The sequence below is a fragment of the Camponotus vicinus genome, unplaced genomic scaffold (genome assembly GCF_025532165.1).
Source record: "Camponotus vicinus isolate PSW18456_S1 unplaced genomic scaffold, iyCamVici1.0 SCAF_1, whole genome shotgun sequence".
Taxonomy (NCBI): Eukaryota; Metazoa; Arthropoda; class Insecta; order Hymenoptera; family Formicidae; genus Camponotus; species Camponotus vicinus.
In genome coordinates, this window is record NW_028141945.1 from 32,216,011 (window position 1) to 32,236,427 (window position 20,417).

The 20,417-nt window shown below is 28.7% G+C and overlaps 1 protein-coding gene and 1 long non-coding RNA gene across 5 annotated transcripts; both read left to right on the forward strand.

The window, feature by feature from the left end:
- Positions 1 to 580: 580 nt before the first annotated feature.
- On the forward strand, positions 581 to 19,779 carry LOC145961438 (acyl-CoA Delta-9 desaturase). Of its 4 annotated transcripts, none has more exons than XM_083081602.1 (6): positions 581 to 731; positions 14,338 to 14,863; positions 16,849 to 16,979; positions 17,227 to 17,432; positions 17,663 to 17,848; positions 18,006 to 19,779. In XM_083081602.1, exons 2-6 carry the CDS (start codon positions 14,602 to 14,604, stop codon positions 18,319 to 18,321), a joined length of 1,101 nt encoding a protein of 366 aa, XP_082937728.1. In that variant the 5' UTR covers positions 581 to 731; positions 14,338 to 14,601; the 3' UTR covers positions 18,322 to 19,779. The 4 variants fall into 4 exon arrangements, with proteins under 4 accessions (XP_082937728.1, XP_082937754.1, XP_082937745.1 ...); XM_083081619.1 differs by lacking the exon at positions 581 to 731 and adding an exon at positions 1,132 to 1,290; XM_083081610.1 differs by lacking the exon at positions 581 to 731 and adding an exon at positions 12,702 to 12,816.
- LOC145961387 (uncharacterized) lies at positions 7,575 to 11,288 on the forward strand. The gene is made up of 2 exons (XR_014435634.1): positions 7,575 to 10,807; positions 10,890 to 11,288. It is a non-coding gene; the product is annotated as an uncharacterized LOC145961387 (long non-coding RNA).
- Positions 19,780 to 20,417: the final 638 nt, after the last annotated feature.

Sequence of the window (20,417 nt, forward strand, 5' to 3'; positions counted from 1 at the left end):
ATTTACATCCCTTAAAGCTGAATTTAATGTTACGTTTTATATTTATTTTAATTTTTTCCACATGTTTTACTCCAAAATGTGAACTTCTGCTCCAAAATTTAAAAAGCTTACAATTAGTAAAAATCTCTTCAAAATAATTTCAATGTATATAAAAAGATATAAATTGAAAAAAAGAATTATATTTTAATTTGTATATCTTTAAAAAAAAAAGAGTATCATCTTTCTTCCGCCAAATACTCCAAAATTGTTTCATGGCTTCAAAAGAATGCGTTCATACTTTAATCCATGCGTTAGTCTATACGTAATACCTGAATGTCTTACAAGTAATCGAGAGTACAGGGGCAATAATAAAGGTATTGAAAACGGTGATGAATAATCATATCGTTTCTCTTATTCTCTATTTTTTTATAGTTTTTATTGTTTACTTCGATATGCACGAATGTGCAGATTCTTTTGATATATACATGCTATATTTTAGAACTATATTTTAACCGTAATCTCCCCCTTCTTTCTTTTTTTTATTGTTACTTGAACTCGTGTATTTTCATGGCGCGCCATCTGTAACAGAAGAGATAGGAATCCAGCTATGTCGGCGCCGATTACGATGCCGCTGGCAATGTTCCGAAACGGGGGATTGTGACGCCGCATGAAAGCCGGCTTGTCGCGCAGTTTGCATTCGTGCGCACGTCCTGTCGGAAGTCGACGCGGCTTTTCTCCGGAATTTTCTACCGGTGAGTATCGGCGGCGACGCACTGATGAAGACACCCTTACCAACAGCTTGCGATTTAATTCGATCTGTTTTTAAAACGCGCAAAAAACACGGCGGCGAAAATCTCGAATACACACATGCGAGGCGATAGAATGAGAGAAATTGTGTTTTTTTTTTTAAATTACGAGGGATATATCTCCGAGAGGGTGTCAAATTCGGAGTCTTTTAATCCCAGTGACTCCGCGAACGGACGCTCTTTAAACAGATGATCGGCACGTGTCGCTAAAAACGACGCCAATTTTGCGGATCGCTTTTTTTTTTATACATCGTGCCCTACAAAAATCGACTCTTCGTCCTTTAAACAATTGATGTCGTTGATGTTTGGAATTTCGCGTACGTTTATAACGAACAAGACGATGCAACTACATGCATTTGAGTTACAAATCCGAATAAAATCTGAACCAGAGATCTGAGTCCGCGAGATGGATTTATCGTCATAGCACGTTATCGTAGAGGATCCGCGATTTCCTGTTAAGTCATACGGGAGAGGAAGAACAGGAAAGTCACGTTATATTCTGCCGGTAAGTGCGCCGCTCCCGGAATCTCGATTTGGATACAGTTAGATAGGGAATAAGATACAGTTAAGATTACATACGACGTACACTTGCCAAATGCTGGAAATCGTTGAAATATTCGGATAATATTCACGCGACATATCCGTTGAGGCATGATAGATGTTGTAATCAGCAAAAACATTTGTATATTTTGAAATTGTTAGATAGTTATATTTCAAGTCAATTATCTTATCTAAAGTTCGAGGATGAATATTCCAGATATAATTTATGTATTATATACAATTTATTTTTATGTTATTCCACATTTTTTCATGTAATTCGCTATCAACATGACACATATACACACACATACACACACCGTGTATTTTAACGCGCTTAACAATTCCTAGAATCATCGTTTATGTATCGGCAGGTAAGACATGTACACATGAAAGAGAGATAAAGATATATCTAATAATCCCACAAGGTAAACTTGGCGCAAACGAGAGATGTTTTTCCGTATATATTCGAAATTGCAAATAACATGATAAGTAAATATTGTCGACCGTTTAACCACTCCACAAATCATCCATTACGGCGAATCGAGGCATGCCTGACGTCAGACTTCTTAACGACCCTAAATTGTAATATTCACTAGGAATCTTAATCGCAATAAATAATTAAAGTCAAGTGAGATTCTCAAACTTCCTCTTGTTCCTTTCTATCACTTTGTCTTTATAGAGGAACGAAAGATCGATCAAATCTCAGTTAATTTTAATTCAATGCACACAATCATGTCATGGCTACACAATTCATATTTCATGAATATCTGCCAGTCTGAAGGATTAATATTGTTTTCCTTTAAGAATTGATTATTTCTTAGAGCTCTTTAAATTTGATTTGTGTAAATACTTCTTATTTGATATTTTTATTTTACAGGATGTTACTTCAAACGTTTATTTCATTTATACTTATGATAAACTTGTAATAATAATTATTACTTGACGATAAACTGACTTATATTCACTTTATAAATATGTTTGTTTGAAAAATTTTCATGTCCTATCATATATATAATTTTAGAAAAAGGTATGTAATTATCAATTTACATTAAAGATAAAAATAAGGGATTCGTTAAGTTATCTTAATGCTAATCGATATCGATGCAATCATTTTCTTCCGATAATTTTAAGAAATAATCGATTTTTAATATAATATATATTAACAATTAGAAAAAAACAATAGGCAATAGAGAGCATGGGAATTAAATTTAACTTAAAGTAAAGTAAATAATCAGAAAATATAATTCGTTACAGTGATACAAAAAACTCGAATAAATTCTTAACGAGATTTTTCAAGGTGATGAAAACAACGGTAATAGAAATATGTACATAAAGGCGCCTATTTATGTACATATTTCTATTACCGTTGTTTTCATCACTTTGAAAAATCTCGTTAAGAATTTATTCGAGTTTTTTGTATCACTGTAACGAATTATATTTTTTGATTATTTACTTTACTTTAAGTTAAATTTAATTCCCATGCTCTCTATTGCCTATTGTTTCTTTCTAATTGTTAATTTTAAAGAGAGCTCTTCTCAACGCTTATAATATATATTTTCAAATCATTTTTATTGTATAGATACAATGTAGATTTTTTCAACATTTCATCCGATTTTCAAAAGGGCTGCATATGTGGCATATATAATTACCTGTAGATATTTTTTTCATCATTATTTCCACTAAATGAAGAAGTATTATGTAGGTAAAAATCTGAAAGTATTAAGTCTGAAAGTGAAAGCATATATCCCGCTATTTAATATTGTCATATGATCTTGTGAGTCGACTTCTGAACAATCCTTAAGATCATTACACATCACTTTTACTTCCAATATAATTATTTCATTTTATTTTTAATATAATGTTAATCAGTTTTTCTTTAATTTTTTAATACATTTACGTGCAATACATTTACGTGCAAATTATATTTCTGAAGATCGAGTCAAAATAAAATTATATATATTTGTACTCTTTATAGTTTGAGTCACCAATTATTATATTACTAAACATCACATTGTAATCAAAAGATGTTTTTCAAAAGATAAGATTAAAATGTTACAGAATAACTAACAGAGAATCACGTGACAGTTTCATTGATTATTGCATAATTGATCCACGAATGATGAAATGTATGCTTCTTAATCTTTTAAAAACAAAAATGTAATCTTAACCCTGAACTTCATTATATTTATATGTTTATTCATATGATATCATTAATTCCATTTATTGTATAATTTTACCTTAATATATTTTGATTTAAATAGATAAATATGAAAATAATTTTTATCAATCGGTGGCTAAAAAGTTTGAAGATAGGATGATGCATATTTAAACTTCCGTAAAATTCCGTTATAAATACTTGATGTCATTTTTGGTGTATCGACAGATAACCTTTTCAATACAAAATGAACAGATTATTTTTTGATAATTTGCAAGATCATAATTCAGTGCCTTGTTAATTAAATTTGCGTAAATTTTTATCTATAACGACATAAATAATTATCAAATTATTCATTTATATCATATTATTCATTAAGTCATGGAAATGAATAAATGCAAGCAAGCAAGATCATAAAAGTATCAATTATTGGTTATTGAAACAATTAAAATTGATTAAAAATCGAAATATATTTCAGACGAATACTATAATTCGCAACAAAATTTAAAAAAATTATGAATTTTATTCTATCATGAATTCTGTCTTGAATTTTGTCGTGAATTATAAGACGTCTTTAGTAAGCTTAATAAATAATATAATTATTTTTTGCAAAAGAAATGTCATGAAATTGATATATGTATATTAGCTGGAGTTGAAAACGATATAGGAAATTTTTTTTTTAATTCTATCTTAAAAAATAAAATTTGGTTAATTTTCATGATACTCTCGTTGATTTATATATGTCTCTTATGATTCATCATAATGCAAGGTGATTTTAAAATATTTTTTGAACCATGACAGGCACTTGCTTGTTATATGTCTTATGTAACATACATATGTAATAATAAGCCTAGATTCAAATATAAGATTCATCGAATGAATTTGCACTTTTTCCTAAACTTATACACGACTGATAATTCTGAAATCTTAGCATTCTATATGTTTCTTTGTTATTTAATAAATTAATTGAATTAATTAAAAAGAGTGCACATTCTCTTCTTTTTTTTTTATGTCATTTTAAGATCTTCTACACAGCAAATTTTATTCATGTCATTTTAAGATCTTTTACACAGCAAATTTTATAAGCGATTATGCTTTTTTTAAATATTCCGCTCATTAATAACTGCATTAAATTTGAATAGGAATTTACTTGTGTGCTTTTATTTCACGTGATAAAATCATTTTTGTAATTCTTTTTTATATGGCTTTCGCGAATTTGTTTAAGGATACTTCGAGATATTATTAAAAAGTTCTCGACAACGAGAACAGATAGAATGAAGAACGATTCGACCGTGAACTAAATTCCGATTAAACGCAGGCGGTTACAAATGAAACAAAGACGATACTACGGATGGATTGGGTCACTTCGTGAATTGTAGAATTAAATTGCCGTCATGACGTCTATCTTTTGCAACAATACTTCTCTCGTCTATTGATCGCGACAATATTGCGAGAAAGCGCGTGGAATAGGATTCTCTAATTTACACTTCTTGCTTTAATGCACTTTATCGTCACGAAAATAATAGTGTGTGCGCTTTTAATTATCTTTTATTACATTAGAGTCTAATATGTACTTTGTAAAATTCACTCATATAGCGGAAAAATTTAAAACATGTTCATGTGTTACATAAATATACTTAATATTATTTTATTACATATATTGGAGAAAAAAATTTTATGAAAAAAATGCACTTTCTGACAAAAAAAGTCATTTATGCGGACACTTTTTCTTTTTCTTGCTCTCGCGAAGAAAATTATATTTTGTTATACTTTGTTTGTCTTTTAATTTAATAATTATTTATAATGAATCTTTGCTATATGATAGAAATATATTTAAAGCACATTGCGAAGTTGATTTGAAGAGCCCAATCAAGTTGTATTCGACTTTGATCATTGATGGGTATCGCGTTAGATATCTTATTTTAAAAAAATCATTTAACGTCCAATAAAATAAATGAAACGACAGAATGATGTGTTTGCAAGTCCATTTTTTTCATTTCACTGTCAATTTTTCAACTATCATGTCACTTTATGCGTCATCGCATACCTAATCAAATAACTTTACTATCTATACCAAACTGTAGATGCTACTTTGATACTAATCATCGCTATTTATATCATTTGACTTTAATTGACTGTGTAGATTAATCTATAATTTAATCGGTGCGAAATTAGTTTATATTATATCGAATTTTATACAAAAATATCGAAATAATTTAGAATGAGATATTAGAAAAGAATGACAAAGTGTTTCAAGTTTCGTATATATATATATAACTGGAACTAATTCAAAAACAAAATAATACATTTTTTATTATAAGGATTAATATACTTCTCTCTCTCTCTCTCTCTCTCTTATATTATTTTTCATATTATATCATATATTTATATTATGTGAACAAGAAGTCTTAAATTTTCTCCTTTGTTTAAGTTTCTACCGATTCTTATTTATTACCTTACTCAATTCTCAATCACTATCACACAAGGGAAGACTGATCAAAGTTTATCAGTAAACCTAGTTCTACGTGATTATATTTAATTAATTCTTATTATCTAAATGTTAATAATTTTTTTCTCGCGTTGCAAATGAAATTATTTTTTATCATTTTAATTATGAAAGTTGAGTTTTCACTTGTTATATGAATAGGTATATAATTCTCAAAACAAGATAATGTGATTATAGGATATATACAGATATAGAAGATAAATTTGTCGATGACACACCCTGTACATATATCGTTTCATAGCAGTGAATTTCCAATAAAATTGTTGCGCTACGCGAGAGAGCTATCTTAGATTATTACAGTTCCTCAATTGAAAAGAACTCACATTCACTTTTCCGGTGAACACTCTTCACGATGTTATTTATAGTTCCTTACAAAAATACATGCTCCACACGCATGTCAAGAAATGGGAAACTGAGCAATACCTAAGACCTGGGACGCAATTAATTTAGAATTACAGTAATTGTTTCGTTAACATATATATATATATATATATATATATATATATATATATATATATGTATATATATATATGTTAACGAAACATATATAATAATATATAATATATAATATATAATATATAATATAATATAATATAATATAATATAATATAATATAATATAATATAATATAATATAATATAATATAATATAATATAATATAATATAATATATAATATTATAATATAATAATATAATAATATAATAATATAATAATATAATATATATAACATATATATATATATATATATATATACAGGGTGTTTCATTTTAATCGCCCCAGGCAAATATCTCGAAAAATATGGAAATTATGAAAAAATGTTTCGGACAAAAGTTGTATGGTTTCGAGGGGGCCATAAGATGGTACCATTGGTTTGACCTTGAAGAGTCATTTGAAGGTCACGTGAAGGTCACTTCAATTTTTTTAAATGGAACACTCTATATATTTTTGCACATTCTTGTAGCTTATCTCGAGAGCTTTCCAAAACACTATAATTAAGTACCTTTTCGTTAAGTACTTTTTGAGTTATGAGGCTTGAAATAATTTCCTAATTTTACATAAACCTTAAAATATCATGTAAAATATTCATTTTTCGATTATCTTACCTTAATACTTTTACGTACAAAATAATGAGAGGAATCAATTATGTGTTTTCTTTACACTAATTGATTCCTCTCATTATTTTGTACGTAAAAGTATTAAGGTAAGATAATCGAAAAGTGAATATTTTACAAGATATTTTACGGTTTATGTAAAATTAAGAAATTATTTCAAGCCTCATAACTCAAAAAGTACTAACTTAACGAAAAGGTACTTAATTATAGTGTTTTGGAAAGCTCTGGAGATAAGCTACAAGAATATGCAATGACAAATAGTAGGTTCCATTTAAGAAATTTAAGGTGACCTTTATGTGACCTTCAAATGACTGTTCAAGGTCAAACCAATGTTACTATCTTATGGCCCCTTCGAAACCATACAACTTTTGTCGGAAACATTTTTTCATAATTTCCATATTTTTCGAGATATTTGCCTGGGGCGATTAAAATGAAACACCCTGTATATATATATATATATATATATATATATATATATATATATATATATATGCATATATGTATATATGTATATAGATATGAGATATTTTTATAGTATTCTTTAAAACGTTTATTATTCTATAATGTATGCTAAAATTAATAGCATAATAAGCCTCGGGAATATTTTGCGAAAAACAATCTATATTATTATTACAAAATAAGTTACATCGTTGTTCCTTTGATGGCAAGAGTGAATACATATATATATTAGTGAGTCATATTGAGATTATAATATCGTTCAGTTCGAATAATGATTCATTATGCGATCAATTCATAGGACAGAGTATCAATGCATATACGTACAATCTATATCATCTTTGTGATTTTTTATTTCTTCGCTATCGTCTGATAAGGTGCATGTAGGCACAGGTGTATGTAGGCACAGGTGTATGGAATTATAGTTATCTATCTCGAGAAATAATCATAATATGATAAGAAATTTCTTGTATAAGCAATTATCCAATATTTTTAACTTCCCAGTAATATGCTTAATAATTGTTCCGCTTAATCGATTCAATTCGATTTCATAATCTATGCCAAATATATTTTTCGATTATAACGAAATGAATCAGCTTCAGCTAATTGTGATTGACTGAATTAGTCGGTAGCAGATTAAAAAACAAAATAATTTTTTTATATTTAATTGTAATAAAGTCTGTTTGTGTTTTATAATTTATAATTTATAATTTTATAATTTTTGCATGAATACTTCAGCAAGATAACTTATCATGTTAAGAATAGACCGATTAAATTATACAAAATAGATAGTATTGAAATGCGAGAATGTGAATGACTTTATACTGATAAGAAAATTAAACCCTTTATGTACATACTTACAATCTATAGCGCCACTGAAACAACGCATTTATCTCATTTTCGGTGATATAACGGGTATGCGGCGCGAAAATCTTTCCAACTTTAAAATATAGTTTTATTTTCCAATATAAATTATACATTAATTTATATCATATATAAATCATAATTATATAAAGAGAAAAATAATAGAATATAAAATAATTTTTATAATAATAATAAAATAACATTTTTTTAAAGAAAATCGACTAAAATAAACACTTTCAATTTTTATGATTATTAAAATTAAAAATAGCTAATTTTCAAATAATTCAATTTAATAATTCCGTCAAAATAAAAACAAAAATGCGATGCAAAATGGCATTGAACCATTGTTACATGAACAACTAAATGAATTAAAAAACAAGTAATGTAATATCTAACAAAAGGAGGTCAGTAGGAAAGAATACAGTACCGCGTTGCGATAGAATGTCATTTCTACATACGTTTATCATTGTCAAAGATTGAAAGTGTGATATTTGAAACCGCATTTGCGAACGAGGAAATATCGATCGTATGCGACGCATTTGTTTGCAATTGTCAAGCAGATATCACACGATTCGTGCTGCTGAATCTCGCGGATCAATTTTCGCAATTAGATAACGAGTTGTGTTTAATGTCGCACGTATGATAATAGTCATTACATTACACATTGTGCGTATTGTCTACATAAATATTATTTAAAATCTATAATTATTCTATTAAATATTTTGCGAAAATATTATTCGTGCCAATAATTATGAAAATATGTAATCTTAATACTTCATGTAAATACAAAAAAATTAAAAAGATATATATTTATGTGAAAAAATTAATAGGATATACATGCACACACACGCATAGTATAATTTTTCAAGGAATTAAAATCAATAGGAATAATATACTTTATGCATAATGATGTTTTAATATATTTTTCCATTTAAATGTTAAAAAATATTTAAATATAAGTTTATAAAAAATAGATTAGACTTGATGAGAGAACTCTCGCTTGCTAAGAAATTTATTAAATTATTATTTCCAGAAACATTAAAAAATATGATTTAAATATCGTTTATTTCCGTATATTTAATTATTGATAAAACTATTAAAGATACAAAAAAAGATCATCAAAATTTCTATTGTTCAGATAGTACTTACATGTGCAACATTTATTGTGCACAGAAGGAGATTGATATAATTCCGGCACATTCAAATTCCAAAGTCTACATTCCTACATGCTACGAATTGACCTTTAAATTCTAAATAGACCGAAAGTGGTCTCGTAATGGGATTGGTCCGGCGCCCACATAATTAAGTTGATCGGAAAACTTCTGAACTCAAGATAACTTTCTTAAATTTTTCATGCGAGACATAAAAATGCAATTAACTCTTTTATAATTCTTATTATCTCATGAAAATTAAATAAAATAACGATATGCACTGATAATAAGAAGAAAAGAAAAAGAAGTCCAGTTTTACATGGAATATTTATACAAAGGAATAAATGCAAATTTGATGCATGTCATGATATTTCTTTGAAACGAATTAGATGATCTTGTACATCACAAATGTGAAAAGTGAACAAATAATTTAAAATGGAATTTAAAAGAGACTGGAAAACGATTTTTTATTTTATTATTTTTTCAATAAACAACGTAAATGCAAATAAATATTGTCTGTTAATTAATTTTAGATAGATTTAATTTTAAAATCTAAGTTTAAATCTACAAGATTAACAGATATATTATCAAGATATATATTTAATTTTAAAATATTAAATGTCCTATAACAAAATATAGTATTTATATCAAGCTTGAAATACAGAGAAAAAAATCATATTTTAATTTTTATCCCGCATCATTTTGTTTATCAAATGTGCATATTATTTTAAACAACTTATACTTTATCTATATATTTTATCACTTTTATTGCTTTTAATAAGGATATTATTTTGTCTTCATTATTGTGTCGGTTACATTTGAAGAGTAGGACGAATAAACGCTAATTTAAGTAAGCAATAAGAGAAATTAGCTTAATGAGAAACTTATTATTGTTACATAAATCGATATTGACCAAATGTTAGAAAATGTTCGATGCCTTTCAACATCATTAATATCTATTCAAAATATTATCGAGCTCTCGTTTAAGAATTTTTCGCTATTATCTTCCTCCTATTATAGATCCAAGCGTTCTTATATAGATAACACTCTCTAAGTAATACGTCCTATATAATCGACTTTATGCGATAGTTCGTCTATCGACCGTATGTTCTCGTTAGTAAATCGATAATATTACATTGTATAGTATATGATCTATGTATAGAAATAATAAATTGAAAATCAATCATTATAATTTTGCAGAGAATATACGTGCGCATTTCCAATGTAATTTTTCAATGTAATATAACGATATTGATATAATTGATATTCAGCATATTAATCGTACTGTATAAAAAGAATATTATTAAAACATCCAACAGATAAATATAAAATAGAACGAGGATCGCGCTGGCGTGGATTACGTCACGCTTTGTCATAAATCTCTTTGTCATGTTTTGGTTAACCTCTGCATTGCAAGCAGAATATAAGATCGGTCAAAAAAGTATCACATAACACGATTTTATGACAACCTCCGGAATACTGAGAATGTTGATGACTAAGTTGGCGACATGGACGTTGCTATTGCGACGCGACAAGACGCAACAGCGCGTTCTTCAGAGCACTCAAGAACGTCAATCGATTGAATTTCTAGTCAACAAGAAAAAGGTCTGAAAGAGAGACATGTGAAAACGAGTACTTTTTATCTTAAATATTTATAAAATCCAAAGGTTCGAGTGTATATACATATCAACTATAATAAAATTTATATTATGCTACAATTTTCAAAACATATTATTATTGTTACAATTAACGTTATTTTAATATCTTTATGTATGGAATTATGTATACGCTTTTCAAATTCTTCCTTAAACTCACGCATTTTCTAATATAATATCATAAATAATCTTAAATTGCAATAGATCCTTTGCCCTCATATTTGTCGATCATTCAAGCATCGTGCTTCTTTCTCGAAATTGAAATTAATAAAAAGATTTAATAAGAAGTTTTAAGAATCTAAGATGCAACATTTCAGTTCAAGTATTACATCTACGCTAGCAATTAAATCTTTGTTTTAACAAAATTCAATAAATATAAGAGTATCCTATTTTATTTTAATCCATTAATATATATCGTATTGCGAATTTAATAACTACATTCTATAATTTTTGTTGCAAAAAAACCATGCATTATTTTGATTATTTTTCTAATATTGAAACATTATGCAAAATTGTAATAATTTTTTTATATAATTTTGTGTAAGAGATATTAATATAATATCATGAAAGAAATAAAATAAATAATAAATATAAACACTCATACTTTTTTGTATGTACACAATAATAAGAATTTTTTATATTTTTAAATAATTTAGATTTATTATTAATTAGCGAGAAAAAATGTATATACAAAGCAATAGCGAATTTAAAATAGTCTAATTTCACACACATGATAGAAGACGCAACCATTGACATCTGAATAGATAGACGGAGCATTAGCTATCGATTAGGACGAGGGGGGCTTTGATATTCGCGGTAAGGGAGGACTCTATGAACTTCGGTTGAATTCGGTTATTCCGGATAATGATCGCTTAATAATTCGACTCCAATCGACATCAAAGTTCAGCTCACATGTATTGTGCGAAGTTGTGTTGTGACTAATGTCATATTATTTTTATATTTATTATATTATTTTTAAATTTATATATATTTAATATTGTTTAATATATAATATATATATTTATTTCTTTATTTATTTATTTATTAAATAATATATATACATAATATTATATATATATATATATATATATATATATATATATATATATATATATATGTATGTATGTATATTTTATATATTATTTAATATTATTATATATTTTTATATTATTTTTATATTTAGCGGCGTTAGCGATTTTCTCTAAATAAACACTTTTTAAACATTTCTGTGAAAATCTGGTTGAGAATCGATGATGTCAATGGAATGATCGTCATGTAATGTCAAATTGTGCCGAATATAGTCGAACGTTGACGGAATTAACCGAAGTTCATGCACTCCCCCCTTACTGCATTTATCAGCTACTCTCAAAAGGCTCCGTCTATCTATTCAGATGTCAATGGACGCAACAAATTATTTTCGAGTTGAAGTTTATTAATCGATGAATCGATTCTCTTGTCATTGCCTCGAAGTTTGACATTGAAGTTCAGATGAATAACCAATTATCAATGGATATTGTATCGTTATATAGGCGATCTTCGGACAAACATAAATCGCACCTTGTGAGAAAATTCATTGCAAAAATTTCATTGCGTAAGTAAGTGATGAGAGATATGAAGAGAGAGATTCAAGATTTTAAATTATTTTAAAATTATAATCTATATTTTTTGAGATTGTGTAAACTTAGAATTATAAGAATAACGATGTGTTTATAAATCTATATATATGTGATAGTCAGTTATTATTATGAGAAATAATTACTTGATTTTTATTACATGCTATGCCTGCGTAATGCATACAGCATTACTGCGCTTTAAGCGATAGCGTCATTTTACTACACTGTTATCGTCTCTTACAAATTAGATTGCCAAGTATATTCATTACATTTTCATTTTATGAGTTTGGTTTTTTTAATTTTAGTTCTTTTATACCGTTATACAATTTGGTGTCGCGATAGGAACTTATATGAAACATATATCGGCATTTGTTCATAGGATATCGTTCCTGATAAAACAATAAATAGGTTTTTCTAATTACTGTCAATTGATGATACGCTTTAAAAAACTTATACATATTAACTTTTATCGCATTATATTTTGATTATATAAAAATACGAACCGTAGAAACAGTGTATATATTAGTAGCATGTGCTTAGATAAATACTTTTATATACACATACATACGTGCGCACGTGTTACTTACGTCATTATATTTATCAATAATATATTTATGTAAGTCATCAATATAGTTATCACACATACATGGGGTTATCAATGTATTTATCCGAGAATTATGAATCTAATGCACTATAATATTGCAAATTATTATTTTCTATCTATTTACGGATATCTAATTCATTCATGTGCAACTCATGTTACGGACATGTTAACTGCAAGATTATTCGCAAATAGTAATATATTTAATATTTAACGTATTGGGTCGAGGATTTACAGATTATCACGTATTTCATAGTTTAAACATGGAAAACATTCTCGCGGTTATGCTCGGCTGATTTACAAGCTGAAACGTACGTAACGTGTTAATGATAAGCAGCCTTGCTTTGAATTCACATATATTCGTATAGTTTTGAAAATATTGTTAGACATTTGCTGACTATAAAAAAACTAAGATTGATTCCGTATAATCCATGCTCTGCAAATTAAGATAATTTCAACATCAATAACTAGAAATTGATAATGATAAAAAGTTAATCTTGTATTAATGCGCACAGCTGATCAAATATGACCGAATTAATTGAACAAGCGCAAACAATGAGAGAGATGAAACAATAATAATCTAATATTATATAATAATAGTAGAATAAATAGAATAAATAATTTTTTGATAACGCATTTTCAAGAATACTTGGAAATATATAATCTTATCGGACAAGCTTATATATGAACAAGTTGACATTATCAGCAATCAATATGTTTTGAAATATGATTGTTTTTGATTTAGATTACTCCAGTTTAGAATACTCCACGTGAAATTATAAGAGATATTCTCGACATTATTTTCAGAACAAATTTTTTAACAAATCTGACGTTATTTTTATACAATTGACGCATTGTCGAGAAAGAGATATTAAACGATGTATGTTTCTTTTTTCAGAGTACTGCTTATTATTGTTTTGTGCCAAATTACATTTGATTCGAGGCTCATTCCTATATCAATTCCACGCGATACAACAGCGCAACCAAAATCGCGTCACACGCATTGGCCAACCTCGAGAAAGCTACTTGAAATGCAGAGCAGCGATTGAGCCGATTCGCGTGCCGGAAGATCGACGGCGGGCTTATCGGCGACAGATAGTCCCCAGGTGTACTTACGAGAGTATCACGAAGACGCGACGGAAGAGACGCGTTTTCATTGAGGATGTCGCCGGACGAGGAGAAGACATCGCCCATCATGTGCACCACGCCGGAGATGGAGATTTACAGCGCGACGCTTAAGAAGAGACAGATCGCGAACGTGGACGAAGCGATAGCGCAGAAGGACATTGAGTCAACGGCCAAGGACGTATATGTACCGCGGATCAAGTGGCTGGATCTCAGCGCGCAAATCTTCATACACGCTGGTTTCCTCTATGGGCTGTACTTGGTGCTTACGCAAGCGAAATTGTTTACGACGCTATGGGGTGAGGGAAATTTCCTTGATATATTTAGCATCTGTCGCTTACTTCCAACTCTTGCAATTTCAATGTTCCTTAATGTGTGAATATCGACTCGCTTATTCTACGAAAAGAATATTTTTTTTTAACCGCAACACCATAATTTTGATATGAATATCTTTTCATGAATTTTACAGGCTGTGTAATAATAAAAGATTTTTACGTCCTGAATATCTTACATAAGTTTAGAAATAAAATAATATATATCACAACGCAATATTTACTTAACTTTACATTTTAATTAAATCATCCTATTAATTCTAAATTAATCATCTATGAGAGTTTACAAATCAATTAGTATCGTTTCATATCATAATATCGAATAAATGGTAATTAATATTATTTTCCATTATGTATTATTTTTAATTCTATATAATTGAGTTATAAATTAAGATCTTTTTTTAATGATTTTATAATAATTATATATAATAATTCGAGCTTGAATACTTTTTCAATATACATAATTATAATAATTTTATTATATAATATGCATGAATTGATGTTAGAATTATTTCATGTGTTGATCTATAATGATCCTTGAAATGTGGGAATGTTGGAAGTAAATATTAATTTATTGTTAATTGCAATGACACAAGAAGATAGTCATTTGTAATTTCGCATCGTTTGCGATTAATCACGATACATAATGTCAGAGTGCTGTAACGCTGGCGTCATAAGCACACAAAATACTAGAAATATACCAAGAAATACTACCAAATACTATATAAAATAATTATACCGATAATAACTATATCAATTTACTCTTTATCTACGAACCTGTTATTTTTACAATGCAATTTACAATTGTTTTGAATGAAATCACGTAATAAACAATTCGTAAATGTCTCAGCTGTTATATATACAATTTTTCTTTGCAAATTATTTTATGCGTAAGTAAATGTAAATTACTTTATATATATCACAATGGTCGTTGAGTATTTAAAGATTATTTTATAATAATTATGCATTATCTTATAAAAAAAAAGAAAAATAGTGAAAAAAATTCATATTAAAAACAAATTAATCCCTCTTGATGTCTTTGTTGTCATATCTTTTTTAGACTCTTAATTGCAATGTAAATTTGCAGTTTTTTTAACGTATAAATCGAAACGTTCATCGATGTAGCCGTAAAAGTCGGTCTAGCTCGTCATGCATATGCAAGCGCCAAGATGCCGGGCGCCTGGCAAGTAAATTCGCAATAGCCGCGTACAACTTACCCACATTCTACGGAGCTTGAATCACGCACGACATTGTGAGAAATGAATGACAGGGTGCAACCACGCGCGATGCATACGATGAAATTACGGCGAAAGTACGGTAACGGGATGTACGATTATGTGAACGCACGTGTTTGTATTCGATTTGACATTTATAGCCGGCAAGCCTGCTGGCGTAAAATGAAAAAGTAAACCGCGATAACAACACCGTGTCTCGGATTTCTATATTCGCGGTGACACGTTCCACAACATGACAAATACAACTTCACGTTTTAGGTAATTGAAGAACACGAGAAAAGAATGCTGATAAAAAACGCTGCACAATTTATTTAGCTCAGTTACTTATTTCATTTATTATGCTTATTACTTTTGTTATCAATCTCGAAAATTGTCTATCCTTCTTAGAAAAATCAACGTTAAAAAGAAAATACGAGAACATTTGAAATAAGAAAACAAGTTATGTATGTGTGTGTATATATGAATATCAAATAATGAAGAGAGAAATGGGAGTTGCAATGATTTAAAATATTATCACATATATGTGTGGGCGCGCCAAGGATTTTGAGTCATTGCAAATATTGAAAAAAAAAAATTTGCAAATATTGAAAAAACGCAAAATCCAATTCTTAGTAAATGAATCCTCGAATACTTCAATCTCGTTGCTCCACTTTAATCATCCGCATGTGTATAGTCTTAAATATACATTTTGATGGATATGTGCTTTTATGATTATAGTGTTCATAACGATTTATACGTCCGGCTTCGGCATTACGGCTGGCGTTCATAGATTATGGTCGCACAAGGCTTACAAAGCAAAGTGGCCCCTACGTCTGCTTCTAGTCTTGCTGTTCACGATAACAGGACAAGTACGTAAGCTTTTACATAAGAACTATAATTTTTGCATAATGTTTTCTTTGTTAAAATGGATCGTTAGAAAATAAAATACTTATAACCGCATTCTTATCGTTCAAAAAAGTATAATTTAAAAACTTAAGAATTTTTTATGTTTTTATATATATTTCGTAATATATGAATACATAATATATTTATCTGCGAAAAACATAAAAGTTAACGATTTTTTGCACTCTTTTTAACGATAGTCTTTTTATACAGAGAGATGTGTATACGTGGGCGTTGGACCATAGGGTGCATCACAAATATAGTGAAACCGACGGGGATCCGCATGACGTAAGGAGAGGTTTCTTCTTCGCGCACGTGGGGTGGCTTTTTACGACACCCCATCCCGATGTCGTTGCCAAACGCAAAGCAATCGACATGAGCGACTTGGAAGAGGATTCCATAGTTATGTGGCAGAAAAGGTTATTAACTTACATTCAACCATTCATTCATACCGTTCTCTTTCAGCTTGTCATGTGAAATGAAATATATGAAAATATATGAGAATAGGAGTTATATATATATGTATATCAGAAAGAGACCTCTCCATCATTTTATGATATTTATATGATTTAGAAAATCTTCATTACGTTGTTTCTTTCTCAGATACGTAACATGAGAGCAATTTTACATTATTTAATTTATCTCGCAGATTGTACATACCTCTATTTGCGCTTCTGACCATTGGACTACCGGTGGTTGTTCCTTATTACTACTGGTCGGAATCATTATGGATCTCATTCTGGGTGAACTTCAATTTCCGCTTCTGCATAAATCTAAACATAGCCTTCTGCGTCAATAGCGTGGCGCACTTGTGGGGGCAGAAGCCCTATGACAAGTACGTATTGAATCATGGTGTGAACCTATCAAGAAAAAAAACTGTGGTCATTTTCTCGTATAATGGAACGATCGAGAATTAGCAATTATTTAATCCAATAAATTATTTTCATGCGATACAAATTCCAAATGATAAGCAATTTGATGATGATTCGTAGGAACATTTCGCCAGTCGAGAACTTCGCAGTATCGATCGCATCGCTCGGCGAGGGATATCACAATTATCACCATGTATTTCCATGGGATTATAAGACTAGCGAATTGGGCGATTATCCATTCAATCTCACTACCGGTTTTATCGATACTTTCGCACGGATCGGTTGGGCCTACGATCGAAAGTACGTCTCGCCGGAGATGATCTATCGCAGAGCGCACCGATGCGGCGATGGGAGCCACGTTTGGGGTTACGGTGACGTCGACATATTGGAGGATGATCGAACGGAGTTGGATATGATGAATAATCACGAATTATGAGACTGAGAATGTGGAATCGTATCGCGATTCTTTCGGATGGATCGGAAATATATCGAGAACATTTCCATAATTATCGTACGCGGACCATTTCTCTCGCAGAAACAAGGACTGGAGTAAACCTGACACGGAGATTTGTGACTCTCTGTGATTTTGAGTTCCACGCCCAAAGTACTATATCGCCGAGAAATATTTATATTCCAATGGTTATGGTTATTTGATGAAATGTTTTAATCAAAACGCACAGTGTTGATTCTCGATTATAATCCGCGAGTAGAAAATTAATCTTCTCTTTAATTATGAAAATTACATAAATCAAAGACCATTTATAAAATTTATTGTAATAAAAAAAAATTAAAACTTATCTATTATTTATTTATGAAATCTGTATGTTGTATCGCTATTTGAAATGAGAAAATAATAAGTAGCGAAGTATCGAGACAATCGATAATTATAAAATCGCATAATCGAGAGTTCATCGTTTGCGATGTATAAGAGAGGCCACTGTTTATATATATACAATATATGATACGTATATAATTGTTATTTATTACAATTTTAGCTGCAATATGAAAATTTTTATTTTATTGTAATACAAAGTACAAGTATTAATGTAAAGAAATCGAACACGTATTATTGTATATTGATATATTTTCCGATAAATTTATATATTCTTACAACATTTTCTTTTAAATCTTCAGCAAAGAAATAATACCCAAAATTTCCTAATTTTAATTAAAAAATTAACATAAAGGTGATTCTTGAATTACACATATTATCATATTTACAATTACACATATTATATAGCACTTCAATTCAAAAATGATAAATAAAAATCAGAAAATCAAAAATGAAAGAACATTATCAACAATATCTTATTATGATGAAGATATTTTCGATATAAATTTAAGTGTAAAAATTTATTAACGAAAAAAATGAAATCTGCAATAAAATTGTTACAATTTTGCTGTGTATATGTCTTCATGATCATCGTTGATGTGGCTTTTATGTGCCGATGAAAGAAAAAAAAGACGTACTATGACTCTGAACAGCGCATACAACTTGCGTTTTCAATTTCATGGTTTTTCTTGCAGTTTTTTATTTATTGTAACACTAGCAATAGTCATAGAATTCTAAACTTTAGCAATCTATGTGAAATTTCGGCGCCGATACTTTATTGTTTACTGAAAACTTTATGATTATCATGATACAAATTGTACTAGCTGCTCAGTCATCCTGTTATATAATTGACTGAAGAACTTTGAAATTCTACTTCTTCTCATATTGTTATAAACACTTAAATTTGCACGTTAATGCAGCTGTTTTTCCTAACTTAATTTTTTGTTTTATACAAAAAGCCTCGTTTATATTTAAATATTTCCGTATATTTAATAATATAATATATTACTTGTCTTTGTATATTTAATAATAATAAAATAAATTAATTTTTAATAAAAAGAATATCTTGTTTATAATTCCTATTTTAATATATTTTTTGATATTTATTTTTATTGATTATATACTCTTATTTTTTTTCAAATTTTATAAAATTTTTTAAATGAATCAATTACATTCTTATCGTATACAATTTCTACCATATGATAAATTCTTATATTCATTATATTTAGTTCAATATATTTATTTTTATTATGTGCCTAAACAATATTAAATGTTTAATATTATATATATTTTAAATAAACACTGTAATCATAAAATTTTCATAAAACTTTCAATCGTAAAAATTTATTTAGCAATGTATCTCAATTCAAGAAACATTTAATTAACTTTATAAAATCCTATATAAAGCGTATTTGAGAGTATATAAAGTTATAAAATTATAAACAATATAAAAATACTGCACAACTATAATGTCTGTTAAATATATTTGTAATTATAATTATCTTTTATCCATGAATAAAAGAAATATATATATATGTGTGTGTGTGTGTGTGTGTGTGTGTGTGTGTGTGTGTATAAATGGAAAATGATTTATAAATTACTCACCGTACATCTCCGGTTACTTCGTTCATCGCCGATGTCTTTCCAAATTTTCTCTTCCTCTTCCTTAAATTTTTTCATTCTTCTCTCTTTGTAGCTTT

Excerpts from the sequence above, each read along its gene's own strand:
- LOC145961438 (XM_083081602.1), top strand. The coding sequence starts at position 14,602 with ATGTCGCCGGACGAGGAGAAGACATCGCCCATCATGTGCACCACGCCG. Across the intron at positions 14,864-16,848 it reads ATTGTTTACGACGCTATGGG|TGTTCATAACGATTTATACG; the intron begins GTGAGGGAAATT and ends TTATGATTATAG. Across the intron at positions 17,433-17,662 it reads ATAGTTATGTGGCAGAAAAG|ATTGTACATACCTCTATTTG; the intron begins GTTATTAACTTA and ends TTTATCTCGCAG.